The 17,571-nt window shown below is 46.3% G+C and overlaps 1 protein-coding gene across 6 annotated transcripts in view; it reads right to left on the bottom strand.

The window, feature by feature from the left end:
- Window positions 1-899: 899 nt before the first annotated feature.
- LOC138268194 (zinc finger protein 271-like) overlaps window positions 900-17,571 on the bottom strand; it is an 82,590-nt gene continuing 65,918 nt past the window's right edge. For all 6 annotated transcript variants that reach the window (XM_069217618.1, XM_069217619.1, XM_069217617.1 and 3 more), the window contains one exon: window positions 900-3,279. In XM_069217618.1, the coding sequence (XP_069073719.1) occupies window positions 1,694-3,279 (1,586 nt within the window). In that variant the 3' untranslated portion in view covers window positions 900-1,693. The remainder of the gene's footprint in view (window positions 3,280-17,571) is intronic.

Raw genomic sequence — 17,571 nt, 5'->3', positions numbered from 1 at the left:
TGCACAAATCCAGTTAAGAAGGGAAACACCAAATTCAGAAATCTGTTAGTGGTTGAGTCTTGTGGTCTCTTTTCATTGTTCTGAATCCTGCTGAGTTTAATTGTACAAAAGTGGCTACGTGGAAGAGGAAGTAAATTAATGAAGGACTGTGTGCTTGCAGGTATTTTCTTCAGTATTTTGTTAAAAACAACGGTGCACTTGCCCTTTGACTTCAGTAAGGTGTTTCTGTGTCCAGTGACCTACCATTCAGACACTGAGCCAGACGACTAGAGCTCTGCTAACAGAGTGGCTTAGAAGCCCCATGTAGCCCATTCTCTCACTCATGCATACTGTATTTTGAGAATGATTTTATGATTTCAGGCTTCGTAAAGATATCCCAAGAACTGCCTCAATAAACATAATCTTTCATGCTGGACTTCCTAGTTGCTAACATACTGCTATGCACTTAAATTATTTTAAGTTTCTACCTTTCAGTCACATGGTGGAATGTACAAGATATGTATATTTTGACATCACCAGTGATTGATTACCTCATTGTGCCATTGGACACTTTGCTTGCTCTGAAACCTTACACAATGTGACTTCTCATTCACGCACAGTATTGTGTTGACAAGAACAACTTAACAATTCTTAGTGAAGCGGACAACTCACCTTTGAAATCTGTCATGAGAGATCACAGATGGAATAAACAATATCACTGCTTAAACTGCATGTCTAATGTTGACATCTTTATGAGGTCTGAACAACGACTAGCCACGTGCACTAGTTACCAAGTTATGTAGCTGAAGGCTTATAGTCGAACCTTGGAGATGAGAAACCCAGAAAGAGGTGTACAGTTGATACGTGACATAGGGAATGAGAGGTGGTACCTTAAATTTGAAGATTACCCTTATACACTCTGCATGACCAATCATGATTTAATTTAAAACGTTGAAGAATAACTGGGCACATGTGTTCAATGTAATGAAGTAAAAACATTTGAGAAGTTTAACCTAAACTATAAAATGATTCACAGGAGACATTTCTGCATGCACAAATGTATGCAAGCAGTGCCTGTCTGAACACATTTCTATACAACTTAAAAATGCAGAAGGAATAGAATAATTGGGGCATGTGCTTCCTTCATGGAATTCAAAATGAGATACTGGTCCATGAAATTGGACAAGTTGGGTATGTGATTTCACTTGAGTGTACTCTATGCAGGAATGTTCTCAACATATTTTTTTGCAACGCTTCATGTTGAAGCCTAGGTGTCAGTAATAAACAAGCACGTTTGTAGTCTAGTCAGTTGCAAAATTGCTTTTTCAACAGAGTTCAGAATAATACATACTGGTACTTCAAACTGGCTAAGCTCTGTCCTGTTGAGCCCATCTCTAATTGTCCTTCAGAAGCAAATATGTAATGTAATGTCATGGACTTCCATTACAAAGAAGATCTGGAATGTTCTATGTGTGGAGTACTTTTTGATATACATAGGGCTTCCCGATCTAGTGTTCCATTAATTCATGGACCTTTTTGTCTGCACTCCATTGCTCGCTTTGCAACTTCTTTAGGATGGGTAGGTTTTGTATGATAACTAACAAGATGATGATGATGAGTAACTTAGTAACAATTCAACACAAGTATCAGGTTTCTCTTAAATGGATTCTTAAATGTGTTTTAGGGTGAGCAGTCCAAGGTTTTCCCAAAATTACTACATTTTAATGATCTTTCTTCCATGTAACCGTAGATGATGTCCAGTTAGTGTTGTTGACCTGGTGAAACACTTCCCACATTCAAAACACGAGAATGGCTTCTCACCTGTGTGTGTTCTCTGGTGCGTGATAAGATCAGGTGACCTGAGGAAACGTTTTCCACAGTCTTTACAAACAAATGGCCTCTCTCCAGTGTGAGTTCGCTTGTGCATTTGCAAATTGATTTCTCGGCAAAAACTCTTTCCACATTCACATGTGTATGGTTTCTCCCCAGTGTGCACTTGCTGGTGGATGATTAGTTTTGACAAATGACAAAAGCTCTTGTCACACAGGGAGCATTGGAATGCTCTCTCGACCCTGTGTACCTGTCGATGCGGAATTAAGGTTGATAAGCGCCCAAAGCTCTTCCCACATTCATTACATGTGTAAGGTTTTTCACCCGTGTGCACTCGCCGGTGCTCTGAAAGATCAGATGATCGACAAAAGGTTTTCCCACATTCCTTGCATGAGTAAGGTTTTTCTCCAGTGTGTGTGCGCATATGAATAACTAAGCTTGATGATCGAGCAAAATCCTTCCCGCAGACACTACATTTATATGGTTTATCTCCTGAATGCACACGCTGGTGAGAAACTAAATGTGAGGAATGCCTGAAACACTTTCCACACTGCGTGCATGAATAAGGCTTCTCTCCTGTATGTATTCTCCGATGAGTGCACAAGGAGGAGGATCTATTGAATTTTCTCCCACAATAATTACATGTATATACTTTATCTCCTGTATGCGTAACTTGGTGTGTGTGCCGGTGTGAAGACCGTCTAAAACTTTTCCCACATTCATTACATTTAAAGGGTTTCTCACCAGTGTGTATTCGCTTATGCGCTATGAGGAGGGCTGGTCTGATAAAACTCTTTCCACATTCACCACAGGAAAATGGTCTTTCCCCAGTATGTGTTCGTTTGTGGTAAAGTAAATGTGATGAATGACCGAATCGTTTTCCACATTCATTACATGAATATGGTTTCTCTCCAGTGTGCACTTGCATGTGTGAGTTCAAATGCGATGATACTTTGAAACTTTTGCCGCAAACTCCACAAACAAATGGTCTCTCTCCTGTGTGAATTCGTTGGTGTCTGTAAAAGTTTGAGGACAGATTGAAACTTTTCCCACATTCATTACAACTATACATTTTCCCATCTTTGTCTACTATACGGTGAGTGATTATTTCAGAGGAAGGGATGATACTCTCCTCAAAATCATCATGCAGTTTTTCAGAACAGTGTTTTTTTTTATGCTCAATAAGACTTGAGCTCTCATTGAAGCTTATTCCACATTCATTACATAAGTCTGTTACGGTTTCCTGTGTTGATTGCGTCTTCACTGACTCTGGAGAATCAATAAAATCTCTTTCATACTGACTGAATGCATCAGACCCATATCTTACTGGGCTTTTTTTCACTCTTGGTGACTTTTTAATTGTTGTGCTGATTTCTCTGTTATCTGAATACTCTCCTTTATCATCCTTCAAAAATGTCTTTCTGACTTCCTTCAGCTTCTTGTTAGATGGTTTTTTCACCTGACCAGTTTCTGTGGGATTAAAAAAAAGAACTTGCACGTTAATACACAAAGTGAAAATTACAATCTGTACTTAATTATGTATCACATTAAGCCTTGGCCTGTTTTAGTGCAACATGTCACAACTTAATAGAGAGAAACTCTACAAAGACCGATTACTTACCAGTTACCTGAATAACATTTATAAATGCTTAAGCATGCTACAACGTCCTGCCTCATGTTAGGAGGGGTAACAAAGAAGTGTGTTGGATGATGTAAGGGTCGACAACTACGATGGAGAGTCCCCTGTTGATTTGTCACCAAGTGTTAGTTTCACACTATAAAACCAGTTAAGAATTTGTAATATCTTAGGAAATAAAGCTTAGACTCTGATAAACCTTATTAAGTGACTAGTAGATGACCTCTGATAGTGTTACCCTACAAAAGTGTAGAAGCGGATCAGGTTTCAATGTGGCTGTTATAGTCTTTTAAGAAACTGCAAGCAGTCATTTCATGTGGTTGCACTGGGAAACGCAACCACGTTAAGGTATGTCTGGAGGGATTCAGTTAGGGTACGCAGTATGTTATATGCAATTATTAGTGCCACTTAATTGCTGAAGAATTATCTAAACTCGTGTATTTAACTTTGTCACTGGAGGCAAGGGATTTGCCAGAAAATAAATATAACCCCACCTTTGATCCATACCAAGAATGCCATCGCGTGAGCGAAGCGAGAAAGCTCTTCCCAATCTAAATAAGGTCCCTTCATCGGACTTCTATTCATCTACCTCTCCATCTTTTATGCCTTTCATATATCCACCTCTTCATGCTTCCGTCCTTCCTTTATTCTGTCTACCCACCCTTTCATCTATCTGTCCACGTACAATTACAGTCATTCATCCATCCTTTTCCAATACATACGTCCCTTCTTTTTCACCCATACATTAATTTACTCTCCTTTTATCAGTTCACCGATTCATCCAAACCTCCATCTATCCACACATTAATCCAACCTTTCATCTTCCCAGCCATTGTTTCTTCCACCCATCCATTCAATGTTTTACATTTCATCCATTACTTCTTTCACCCCGGCATTCATCTTTTCATGCTTTTTGTCACATTTTCTTTCTTCTTTTCATATTCTTTGTTCCACTCTTCCTTCCAACCCTCTCTGACACTCTCAGTAGCCGGTGTATTGTGTGCCCTAGTTCAAGGAAGAAAGTATTGCCCGGCTGTTATTTGATAGACTAAAGCAATAAACAGGGTTCAGTCGGCCCCTCAGGCCTCTTGGCCCCAGTGCCACTACACCTGCTGAACTAACTGAAGCTACACCCCTGCACACTATTTCTTTCTCAATTACATTGTGGGACTATTTGACTGTGACTGGCTTCACATCCATATGATTTTCCCTTTCTTTTTCTTTTTTTTATAACTATTTGTCTGCAGAGCTGCAGGCAGAACTGTAGGAGGCTGGCCTGGCTTGTAGTGGGTACCAGAGGTACTTACACCTTGTGCCAGGTCTAGTTATCCCTTATTAGTGTAGAAGAGGTGTTTCTAGCAGCTTAGGCTGATAGAAGGTAGCTATGGCAAAGCAGCTTAGGCTAAAATAGGAGACATGTAAAGCTCCTACTATGCCACTTATATCATGCACAATATCATAAGAAAACACAATACACAGAGTTACTAAAAATAAAGGTACTTTATTTTTATGACAATATGCCAAAAGTATCTCAGTGAGTATCCTCAGTAAGAAGATAAGATATATACACAAGTTATATGTACACGAACCCAAATCAGGTAAGTAAGAGCAAGAAAAGTAATGCAAACAGTGTAGAATTACAATAGGTTGCAATAGGAGCACATAGGTATAGGGGCAACACAAACCATATACTCCAAAAGTGGCATACGAACCACAAATGGACCCCAGACCTATGTGAGCTTGTAGAGTGTCACTGGGACTGTAAGAAAACAGTGAGGGTTAGAAAAATACCCCACCCCAAGACCCTGAAAAGTATGAGTAAAGTACACCAACTACCCCCAGAGAGCACAGAAGTCGTGATAGGGGGATTCTGCAGGAACAACAAACACCAGCAGTGCACTGACAACGGATTTCCGGACCTGAGTACCTGTAAGACAAGGAGACCAAGTCCAATAGTCGTGACAGTGTCCAGGGGGGCAGGAGCCCAGGAAACCCCAGCTGAAGGTGCAAGGAAGCTGCCACCGGTTGGAAGAAGCTTGGAGTTCTGCAAGAAAGAAGAGGACTAGGGACTTCTCCTTTGGAAGACTTATGTCCCACGTCGCGATGAAGCTTGCAGAGGTGTTCCCATGCAGAAACACCGCAAACAAGCCTTGCTAGCTTCAAGGGTCACTGTAGAGGTTTTTGGGTGCTGCTGAGGACCAGGAAGGACCAGGATGTCGCCTTCTGGAGGAGGAGACAGAGGGGGCGCTCAGCAACTCAGAGAGCCCTCACAGAAGCAGGCAGCACCCGCAGAAGTACCCAAACAGACACTTGGAAGAGGAGTGAACTGGAGTCCACGCGAAGTTACAAAAGGGAGTCCCACGACGGCGGAGGACAACTCAGAAGGTTGTGCACTGCAGGACGGAGTGCTGGGGACCCAGGCTTGGCTGTGCACAAAGGAAATCCTGGAAGAGACCAAAGGAGCTGGAGCAGCTGCAAATCACGCGGTACACAGCTTTGCAGTCTAGCGTGGGGAGGCAAGGACTTACCTCCACCAAACTTGGACTGAAGAGTCACTGGACTGTGGGAGTCACTTGGACAGAGTTGCTGTGTTCTAGGGACCACGCTCGTTGGGATGAGAGGGGACCCAGAGGACCTGTGATGCAGTCTTTTGGTGCCTGCGTTAGCAGGGGGAAGATTCCGTCGACCCACAGGAGATTTCTTCTAAGCTTCTGGTGCAGGGTGAAGGCAGGCTACCCCCATAGCATGCACCACCAGGATACAGTCGAGAAAGCCGGCAGGATTAGGCACTACAATGTTGCTGGTAGTCGTCTGGCTACTTTGTTGCGGTTTTGCAGGCGTCCTGGAGCAGTCAGCGGTCAATCCTTGGTAGAAGGTGAAGAGTGAGATGCAGAGGAACTCTGGTGAGCTCTTGCATTCGTTATCTGAAGAATTCCCCAAAGCAGAGACCCTAAATAGCCAGAAAAGGAGGTTTGGCTACTAGGTTAGGCTACTAAGAGAGGTAAGAGCCTATCAGAAGGAGCCTCTGACGTCACCTGCTGGCACTGGCCACTCAGAGCAGTCCAGTGTGCCCCCAACACCTCTGTTTCCAAGATGGCAGAGGTCTGGGACACACTGGAGGAGCTCTTGGCACCTCCCCTGGGAGGTACTGGTCAGGGGAGTGGTAACTCCCCTTTCCTTTGTCCAGTTTCGCGCCAGAGCAGGGCTGGGGGATCCCTGAACCGGTGTAGACTGGCTTATGCAGAGATGGGCAGCATCTGTGCCCATCAAAGCATTTCCAGAGGCTGGGGGAGGCTACTCCTCCCCAGCCCTTCACACCTATTTCCAAAGGGAAAGGGTGTAACACCCTCTCTCAGAGGAAATCCTTTGTTCTGCCTTCCTGGGCCAGGGCTGCCTGGTCCCTAGGAGGGCAGAAACCTGTCTGAGGGGTTGGCAGCAGCAGCAGCTGCAGTGGAGACCCCGGAAAGGCAGTTTGGCAGTACCCGGGTTTTGTGCTAGAGACCCGGGGGATCATGGAATTGTCCCCCCAATACCAGAATGGTATTGGGGTGACAATTCCATGATCTTAGACATGTTACATGGCCATGTTCGGAGTTACCATTGTGACGCTATACATAGGTAATGACCTATGTATAGTGCACGCATGTAATGGTGTCCCCGCACTCACAAAGTCCGGGGAATTTGCCCTGAACGATGTGGGGGCACCTTGGCTAGTGCCAGGGTGCCCACACACTAAGTAACTTTGCACCCAACCTTCACCAGGTGAAGGTTAGACATATAGGTGACTTATGAGTTACTTATGTGCAGTGGTAAAGGGCTGTGAAATAACGTGGATGTTATTTCACGCAGGCTGCAGTGGCAGGCCTGTGTAAGAATTGTCAGAGCTCCCTACGGGTGGCAAAAGAAATGCTGCAGCTCATAGGGATCTCCTGGAACCCCAATACCCTGGATACCTCAGTACCATATACCAGGAAATTATATGGGTGTACCAGTATGCCAATGTGAATTGGTAATTTTAGTCACTAGCCTGTTAGTGACAAATTTTGAAAGCAGAGAGAGCATAAACACTGAGGTTCTGGCTAGCAGAGCCTCAGTGAGACAGTTAGGCATCACACAGGGAACACATAAAGGGGGACATACTTATGAGCACTGGGGCCCTGCCTGGCAGGGTCCCAGTGACACATAGACTAAAACAACATATATACAGTGAAATATGGGGGTAACATGCCAGGCAAGATGGTACTTTTCTACAAGAACAGGCTCAAGAAGTCTCAAAATAACCCTGCTTAAGCTGTGAAAGCAGGGGTTAACAACGACTGGAGGGAACAAAACTCTCCGAACTGAAACTCCCATCAAGTAATATCTCTGCTCAGTATAGAGTCTACCTACATCTAAAAAGTATGAATGGGGAAGGGAGGCAGAACTCTGGAGTGGCTCTATCCTTCAGGTCTGCTTCGGGCGCATGGAGAGAGCTCATTGTTGGGCATTGGAGCAAAAGAATAGTGCTGACACTTTTCTGGTGGATCTAGTAGTGGGCTAAATGACGGCTTGCAGCCTGGACACTAGTAGGACGGCGTCGTGTTCTTGCTGAGACAGATGCAGTGCAAGTAGGTCCAGCTGTAGCAGTGACCGCAGGGGAAGAGTTGAAGGGCCATATTTATACTTTTCGACGCACAACTGCGCCAACGCAGTTGTGCGTCAAAATATCTAACGCCATTCTGAAGCGCCATGCGGGCGCTGTATTTATTCAATGACGTTAGCCGGCGGAGCTGCCTGGTGTGCGTAAAAAAAAATGACTTACACCAGGCAGCGCCGGCGTAGGGGAATATGGAGCTTGGGGGTCAAAAAATGGAGCAAGTCAGGCTGAGGCAAAATTTTCGCCTCAACCCGATTTGCGCCATTTTTTTTAACTACCAACCCCTATTGAAATGACTCCTGTCTTAGCACAGACAGGAGTCATGCCCCCTTGCCCAATGGCCATGCCCAGGGGACTTATGTCCCCTGGGCATGATCATTGGGCATAGTGGCATGTAGGGGGGCACAAATCAGGCCCCCCTATGCCACAAAAAAAAAAAAAACTTACCTGAACTTACCTTAAGTTCCCTGGGATGGGTCCCTCCATCCTTGGGCGTCCTCCTGGGGTGGGCAAGGGTGGCAGGGGGTGTCCCTGGGGGCATGGTAGGGCACCTCTGGGCTCCTTCCGAGCCCACAGGTCCCTTAACGCCTGCCCTGACCAGGCGTTAAAAAAATGACGCAAAAGCAGCTGGACGTCATTTTTTTTGACCCGCCCACTCCCGGGCATCATTTTTGCCCGGGAGTGTAAATACGGCGCATATGCCTCGGAGTCATTTTTTAGAAGGGAACGCCTACCCTGCATATCATTAACGCAAAGTAGGAGTCCACGCTAATAAATGATGCAAACTCCATGAACTTTGGCGCTAGACGCGTCTAACGCCAGAGTATAAATATGGAGTTCGTTTTGCGTCGAATTTGCGTAAAAAAAAACGACGCAAATCCGGCGCAAACAGAGTATAAATATGGCCCGAAGTGTCTAGAAATGTCTGTGAGTCCCCAATATAAAAGTGACTTGGACTCAGGAGAGAGCGGAGGGGAGGTTACTGTGGTAACAGGAGTGGTCTACAGCAGTGCTTTGGCACTAACAGTGGCCTAATGTAAGGTTGAGCCTGACCTGGGGCCCCGTGCCATGCCCTTTTAGTACACAAAATACAGATAGATGAGGGTAATAAGCACCTGATTTTATTCTGTGAAGACGTTGTTGAGTGATCTCTAGGAGGCTGATTTGGAGGCAACTGGTGCTGTGGAGCCTGCACACTTTACAAGGATAAAACTTGTTAAGGATCAGCTCACAAAGGCCCATATTTATACATTTTTAGCACCATATTTTCGTCATTTTTTTCCACAAAAGCAGCGCAAACGTACAAAATACAATTGCATTTTGTAAGTTTGCGCCGATTTTGTGTCAAAAAACGACGCAAATGCAGTGCTAAAAAAGTATAAATATGGGCCAAAGTGTATGAAAGGAGATCTTGACACCCTTAGAGGTCCCAGTACTAAAAGGGAGCAACAAGGTTATGAAGGTGGCCAGCAAAGGCAAGAGTGCAGTGACGGATCCTACTGAGCCCAACGGGTAGCGGACTCTCCATTTCCAAATATTATCCTCCTTTAATGGAAAGTGGGAATCTGGGATTACGAGAAAAGGTTGCCAGAATCGGAGTCCTGGGTTGGTCTCCATTGGCTATAATACAGAATTCTCATGATGACTTTTAGTGGTTTACTTCTGAAAAGATTGCTGTTTGGAAGGCATTCTTCGTATATTGGGCCCTCCTCGACTATGAAATTATCTGCCACTATTTCTAAGAACCATTCACTCTCAATCTGCTTTCAGAAATTCCTTAAAAACCTTTAAATTTTTCTAATGCCTTCAGCTTTTTTCCGTCTTTTAGAGGTCGAATGTTTCCCACTTTTTATCTGATTGTCCTTAACACCAAAAAGCACTTGGCGATGAACGCACACTTTACAAATAACAACTTACTTGTGGAGAGCACATCGGACTACAAGAAATATGGATGGAACTGTAAGGGGAGGGTGGAGTGCAAGCACCATGGTGGAAAGTGTTAGAAAGGCCATCATTTAGATGTCGGTGGAGGCCCCGCATACTCCACGACCCAAACACTGCCACCCACTGTATGCCTGCTTTCGGCAATTGATCAGGAAGATCAAGATGTGGCAGGTGGCTGGCTGGTTGGTGGCAGAAATCTGCAAGGTGGTGGCTTGGTAGTAACGGTGCCTTGTGGAAACACCCGAGTGCTTAGGAATGCCCGAGATTTCCTTGTGACACCATGACCATGTGCAGTACAAGTAAGAGAATCATCAGGTATTCCAGAGAAGGGGCAGAGGACGAACTCCAGAAACTGCGATGGGCACAGAATATCCTAGGAAACATGGCATGCCACTCACTGTTCATGGCTGTGAATGTTCAGAGATCCTTGAATTTATGTGGGCACAATGACTTACCCAAGAAGTCCGATGCCCCTCACTCCTGCAGCATCGTGTGACCCAGCGCTGTTGCTGGTCTCCGAACACACCCTGCTCTACAGTCAGTCGAGGGAGGTCACATCTCAGCCCCAGCATCCAGAAAAAGTCACTAGACATTTCAGGAGAGGAAGCTGATCATTTACTGCCATAATGGGTTTACCCAATAGAGCATTTTCCACAGCAAAAGTGGGACTAGGCCAGGACCATTGTGTCAAAGCATACCACTGGCCAAGCTTGTGTGATCTACTCCAACCTACAAGGACATGCCTGTGGAACAATCACTTACTGAAAAGTTAACAATTACTACGACAAGGAAACCATACACTCGTCAGCCAAGTAACCAGGGGTCTTGAATGTCATTTAGCTGAGGAATCCAGGAGGAAGCCAGAGCAGGACTACAGGGGTGGAGATTCCAATAAAAAAAGTAATGCTTGAGCTTCCAGGAAATAACCTACATATGGCTGGCCTTTAGCTGAGGAATCCAGGAGGAATCCAGAGCAGGACTACAGGGGGTGGAAATTCCAATAAAAAAGTAATGCTTGAGCTTCCCAGGAAATAACCTACATGTGGAACCAGTTGCAAGAGATACTACTTGCTGATATAGCACAGAAATGACAGGGCCAGAAAGGATGGCCATGCATCCAAAGCAACTTCTCCAGGACGGCAAGTGTACCCAGCGCTTGTCCCAGAGAGTAAACTCTGCTTGTCTGATGGTCTAGTCTCCAGCAGATATTGAGCACCAAGACAGTGTAGTGCTGACAAAGTGTGAGAAATTGGGGTACTGGTTGAGAGGATGGAAACCCTTCCCAAGCAAAAACCACAATCCTTGTCAGGTTGAATCACAAAAAGTCACTAAGGGGCATATTTATACTCTGTTTGCCCCGGATTTGCGTCGTTTTTTTTTACGCAAATCCGACGCAAAGCTAACTCCATATTTATACTTTGGCGTTAGACCCGTCTAGCGCCAAAGATCTTGGAGTTTGCGTCATTTTTTTGCGTGGACACCTACCTTGCGTTAATGATATGCAAGGTAGGCGTTCCCTTCTAAAAAATGACTCTAAGGCATGTGCGCCTTATTTAAACTCCCGTGCAAAAATGACGCACGGGAGTGGGCGGGCCTTAAAAAATGACGTCTAGCTGCTTTTGCGTCATTTTTTAACGCCTGGTCAGGGCAGGCTTTAAGGGACCTGTGGGCTCGGAAGGAGCCCAGAGGTGCCCTCCCATGCCCCCAGGGACACCCCCTGCCACCCTTGCCCACCCCAGGAGGACGCCCAAGGATGGAGGGACCCATCCCAGGGAACTTAAGGTAAATTCAGGTAAGTATATATATATATATATTTTTTTTTTGTGGCATAGGGGGGCCTGATTTGTGTCCCCCTACATGCCACTATGCCCAGTGACCATGCCCAGGGGACATAAGTCCCCTGGGCATGGCCATTGGGCAAGGGCGCATGACTCCTGTCTGTGCTAAGACAGGAGTCATTTCAATGGTGGTTGGGCATAAAAAAAAATGGCGCAAATCGGGTTGAGGCCAAAATTTTGCCTCAGACCTGACTTGCCCCATTTTTTTACACCCAAGCTCCATTTTCCCCTACGCCGGCGCTGCCTGGTGTGAGTCATTTTTTTTGCCGGCTAACGTCATTCAATAAATAAGGCGCCCGCATGGCGTTTTGGAATGGCGTTAGCCGGCGTTAACATTTTTGACGCACAACTGCGTTGGCGCAGTTGTGCGTCAAAAAGTATAAATATGGCCCTAAATGTATCTGTGCTTAACCCTCTTGTAACTTGGCACAAAATCAGCCAGGCTTAACTTAAAGGCGATGTGTAACATATTTATGTAGCTCTCAAACCGTAATGAAGTGGAAAAACTCAAGACAAATCCCACACCAATCTAGAAAAATGGAGTACATTTACAAAAATAAAATGATAGCAGAGCGGCAAAAATCCAGTCAGTAAGACTGGAGATATTGTAAAGTCTTAAGTAAAAGTAGTGCCTAAATGCGCAAAGAGCCAACTGTGGTTATCTGGTTGTGTCAGGACAACATCACAAGTTCAGGCTGACCCCGTTGGAGCACAGGCCAGGTACAGGTTCGAGTTCGCCCTGCTGGACGGTGTACCTGGTTGTACTTGGGCAGAGATGCAAGGTGTAGGAGGCTGGCCTGGTTTGTAGTCGGTACAAAAGGTACTTACACCCTATACCAGGCCTAGTTATCCCTTATTAGTGAAATTTAGTCAGTGTCTAGCAGCTAGGCTGTCTTGAGGTAGCCTGTAGCAGAGCAGCCAAGGCTGAACTAGGAGACATGCAAAGCTCTTGCAATTGCACTGTAGTCACACAGTACTCACACACATGAAAGACAATACTCAGTGTTACGAATATAAAGGTACTTTATTTTAGTGACACAATGTCAAAAATACCTTAGAGACTATCCTCCCTTAGGAGGTAAGTAATATACACAATATATACAATAGTAACTAAAAACAGGTAAGTACACAGTCAGACAACAGTGCAAATAGCGAAAATCATAATAGGTTGCAATGGGCCTAGGGTGAACATAAATGCAGGAAAGTACCATCTTTCTCGGCATGTTAACCCCAATTTCTGCCCTTTTTGTCAGTGTGTTGTGCCTGTTTCACTGGGATCCTGCTAGCCGCCCCAGTGCTCATAGTTTGTGGTGTATATGTGTTGTCAGTATGCTTGACTGTGTCACTGAAGTTCTGCTAACCAGACCTCCAGTGCTTATGCTCTCTCTACTCACCAAATTTGTCACTACAGTTTAGTGACTCCATATTCCAATTCTAATTGGTACACTGGACCCCCTTATAAGTCCCTAGTATATGGTACCTAGGTACCCAGGGCATTGGGGTCCCAGGAGATCCTTATGGGCTGCAGCATTTCTTTTGCCACCCACAAGGAGCTCATACAAACCTTTCATCAGGACTGCCACTGCAGCCTGAGTGAAATAGTGCACACATTATTTCACAGCCATTTTACACTGTACTAAGTAACTTATAAGTCACCTATATGTCTAACCTTAATTTACTGAAGGCTAGGTGCAAAGTTACTGTGTGTGAGGGCACCCTTGCACTAGCAAAGGTGCCCCCATGTCGTCCAGGGCCAATTCCCCGACTTTGTGAGTGCAAGGAAACCATTATAAGCATGCACTAAATACATGTCAATACATATATGTAGCTTCACAATGGTAACTCCAAATATGGCCATGTGAGGTGTCTAAGATCATGGAATTCTCCCCCAATCCAAATCTGGTATTTGGTGGGGGGGGGGGGCAATCCTATGGATCCCCAGTACTGCCAAACCAGCTCTCTGAGGTTTCCACTGCAGCCCCAGCTGCTGCCACCTCACAGACAGGTTTCTGCCCTCATGGGGATTGAGCAGCTCAAACCCAGGAAGGCAGAACAAGGCATTTCCTTTAGGAGAAGTGTGTTACACCCTCTCCCACTGGAAATAGGTGTTACCAGGAGGGGTAGACTCCCAGAGCCTCTGGAAATGCTTTGAAGGGCACAAACGGTGCCCTCCTTACACATTTCCAGTCTACACCAGTTCAGGGACCCCCAGTCCCTGCTCTGGCACTAAACTGGACAAAGGAAAGGGGAGTGACCACTCCCCTGTCCATCACCACCCCAGGGGTGGTGCCCAGAGCTCCTCCAGAGTGTCCTAGTGTTAGCCATCTTGGATTCCAAGGTGGTGGGGCACTCTGGGAGCATCTGAGTGGCCAGTGACAGCAGGTGACGTCAGAGACCTCCCCTGATAGGTGCTTACCTGGTTAGGTGAGCAATCCCCCTTTCAGGGCTATTTAGGGCCTCTCCTCTGGGTGTTTCTTCAGATTCGGATTGCAAGACTCCAGCAGGAATCCTCTGCATCCTTTACTTCATCTTCTATAGACAGAAACGCGGCTGAACCCTCCAGGAACTGTACAAAACTGCAACAAAGAAGCAAAGACAACTTCTGCAACATTGTAGCTTCAGCTCCTGCCAGCAAATGCAACAGTTTCCAGGTTGTGCATCCTCTAAGAACTGCCTGTCTTCAGCCTGCACCAGAAGAACCAAAGGAATCCCAAATGGAGTGACGGAGACACTGCCCTGCTTCAGCAGGCACCTCTCTGCAGCGACGACCGGTGGCTTGGGTCCCCTCTCCAGACGACAAGCATGGATCCAGCAACACGGGCGGTGGACTAAAGTGACCTGGACAGTCCCAAGGTCCAGCTATCCAAATTTGGTGGAGGTGAGAGCTTGTCTCCCCACGCAAGACAGTACACCCATGCACCGCGTAACTTGCAGTTGCCAAGGCTTGTGCGTGACCTTCTGAGAAGTTCTTTGTGCACAGCACAGCTTAGGCCCCCAGCACTCCATCCTGCGACACACAGCTTCCTGAGTGTTTCTCGGGCGGCGTGGGATCTCTTTGTGTTGTGCTGCGTGGGCCTCCATTTGCACCTTCTTTGTCCACGTGATGTGGGACTCCTGTGCACCCTGCCTGGTCTTCGGAGGGTTCTCTGAGTTGCTGGGAGCCCCCTCTGTCTCCCCCACCTGCGTAGAGGCCACAAGGCCCCTCCTGTTCCCGGGCAGTGCCGTTTTCCACTAACTGCGAGCTTTGCGTGTGCCAAGGCTTGTTGGTGGAATCCGTTGACGCAAACCAGACTGCATTCATCCATCCGATGTGGGACATATTCTGCACCAACCACGAACCTGCATCAGTCTTCTTTGGTGCATTACTGACTATGTCTTCTCACCGGTGGTTTTTCCTTTGGACCTTATCCAAGTCAGCAGGGGATCCTGTTCTCCCTGGACTCTTCAGTGCTTCTTGAACTTGGTCCCCTTCTTCCACAGTTCTTCAGGTCCAGGAATCCATTGTAGGTGTCTTGCAGTCTCTTCTGGCCCTTGCATAATCTTCTATCACTACTTCTTGTGTGTTTAAGGAAACGTAATGTGATTTATTCCTGTTTCCTGGGCTCTGGGGTGGGGTCTTTTACTTACCTTTGGTGTTTTCTTACACTCCCAGTGCCGCTCTACACACTACACTTGCCTAGGAGGGAAACCGACTTTCGTATTCCACTATTTTAGTATATGGTATATTGTAGGAGGCTGGCCTGGTTTGTAGTGGGTACCTAAGGTACTTACACCCTATACCAGGTCCAGTTATCCTTTATTAGTGAAATGTAGGCAGTGTTCTAGCAGCTTAGGCTGTCTAGAGACAGCTGTTGCAGAGAAGCTTAGGTTGAACTAGCAGCCATGCAAAGCTCCTGCAATATAACTATAGATACACAGTACTTATACATAATAAAAGACAATACTCAGTGTTACCAAAAATAAAGGTACTTTATTTTACGACACAAGGCCAAAAATATCTTAGAGGCAAATCTCCTTCTGGAATCAAGTATTATACACAATATATACACTAGAGACCAAAATCAGGTAAGTAAAAAGTCATAGAATAGTGCAAACAGTGGAAAATGTAATAGAATGCAATAGACCTAGGGGCAACACAAACCATATACTAAGAAAGTGGAATGCGAATCACAAATCCTCCCTGAAGACCTGTGGAGAGAGAAGACCAAGTCCAGAAGTCAAAGAAGAGTCTAGGAAGGACAGTAGTCCCTGCCAACCTAGAAGAAGGTGCAAACGTGGATTCTCCGGTCAGAAGAAAAGTACAGGAGTGCACCAAAGAAGATGGCTGCGGGTTCCTGCTTGGGGCAAGGGATGTCCCAAGTCGAGTTGTTGGATGCAGGCTGTTTGCGTTGCTGGATTCCACCAACAAGCCTTGGTTCAAGCAAGTAAGCGGTTTGCATCAAAGAGGAGCTGCCTGGACCCAGGAGGGTCCTGGGGGTCTCAACTCAGACTGAGGAGACAGAGGGGACTCTCAGCACTTCAGAGAACCCTTGGAAGACCAGGCAGCACCCGGGGGGGTCCTAGAACATAGGGACAAAGAAAATGCAAAGTGCGGTCATCGCAGTACTACAATGGATGGTCCCATGCCGCCGGAGAACAACTCAGGGAGGGGAGAACCTCCACTTTCCAATGATATCTCTGCCTGGTGGATGGATCCCTGCTTGGGGATTGCCACAGGAAAGCGATCCCCAAGAAGGGATCCACACACTAAATACCAGGGGGCATATTTATACTCTGTTTGCGCCAAATGTGCGTCAAAAGTTTTGACGCACATTCGGCGCAAACCTTGCCCCATATTTAAACTACGATGCCCGACCCCGTGGACGTCAAAAAAACTCTGTGTGCGTCATTTTTTGGATGCGGGAAACTGCCTTGCGTTAATGACATGCAAGGTGGGTGTTCCCTCCCAAAAAAACTCCTGCGTCATTTTGACGCAAAGGAGGGGGCAGGCCTTAAAAAACGTTGCACAGCCTGATGTGTGCAGTTTTTTAATGCGTGGGTGAGGGTAGGTGTTAAGGGACCTGTGGCCTCACTTCCATGGTCTCAGACCATGGAAGCAGTCCAGAGGTGCCCTTCCCTGCCCCCAGGGACACCCCCTGCAACCCTCGCCCACCCCAAGAGGACACCCATGGATGGGGGGGGGCTTATCCCAGGTAAGTACAGGTAAGTCGAGGTAAGTATTATTTTTTTTAAGTGGCATAGGGGGGGCCTAATTTGGCCCCCCTACATGCCACTGTGCCCAATGGCCATGATGGCCATTGGGCAAGGGGGCATGACTCCTGTCTTTGCTAAAACAGGAGTCATTTCAAAGGGGGTTGTGCGTCAAAAAATGGCGCAAGTCCGGTTTGAGCCATGATTTTTGACTCAAACATGACTTGCACCATTTTTTGACGCACAACCCCCATTTTCCCCTACGCCGGCGCTGCCTGGTTTGAGTCATTTTTTTTTTACTCTGACCAGCCCGCAGAGCCGGCTAACGTCAATCCTTAAAATAAGGCGCCCGCATGGTGCGTAGGAATGGTGTTAGCCGGCGGTAAATGTTTTGACGCAAACCGGTGCTGGTTTGCATCAAAAAGTTTAAATATGGGCCCAGGTATTTTATGGGAGCAGCACCGTGGACAAGAGTTTGTGCTCCCCCCCCAACCCAAACCCCCTTACAATATCAATCT

Source organism: Pleurodeles waltl, chromosome 12, assembly GCF_031143425.1.
Source record: "Pleurodeles waltl isolate 20211129_DDA chromosome 12, aPleWal1.hap1.20221129, whole genome shotgun sequence".
Classification (NCBI taxonomy): Eukaryota; Metazoa; Chordata; class Amphibia; order Caudata; family Salamandridae; genus Pleurodeles; species Pleurodeles waltl.
The sequence above is the reverse complement of the archived record's forward strand: the minus strand, read 5'-3'. Positions and strand labels throughout refer to the sequence as shown.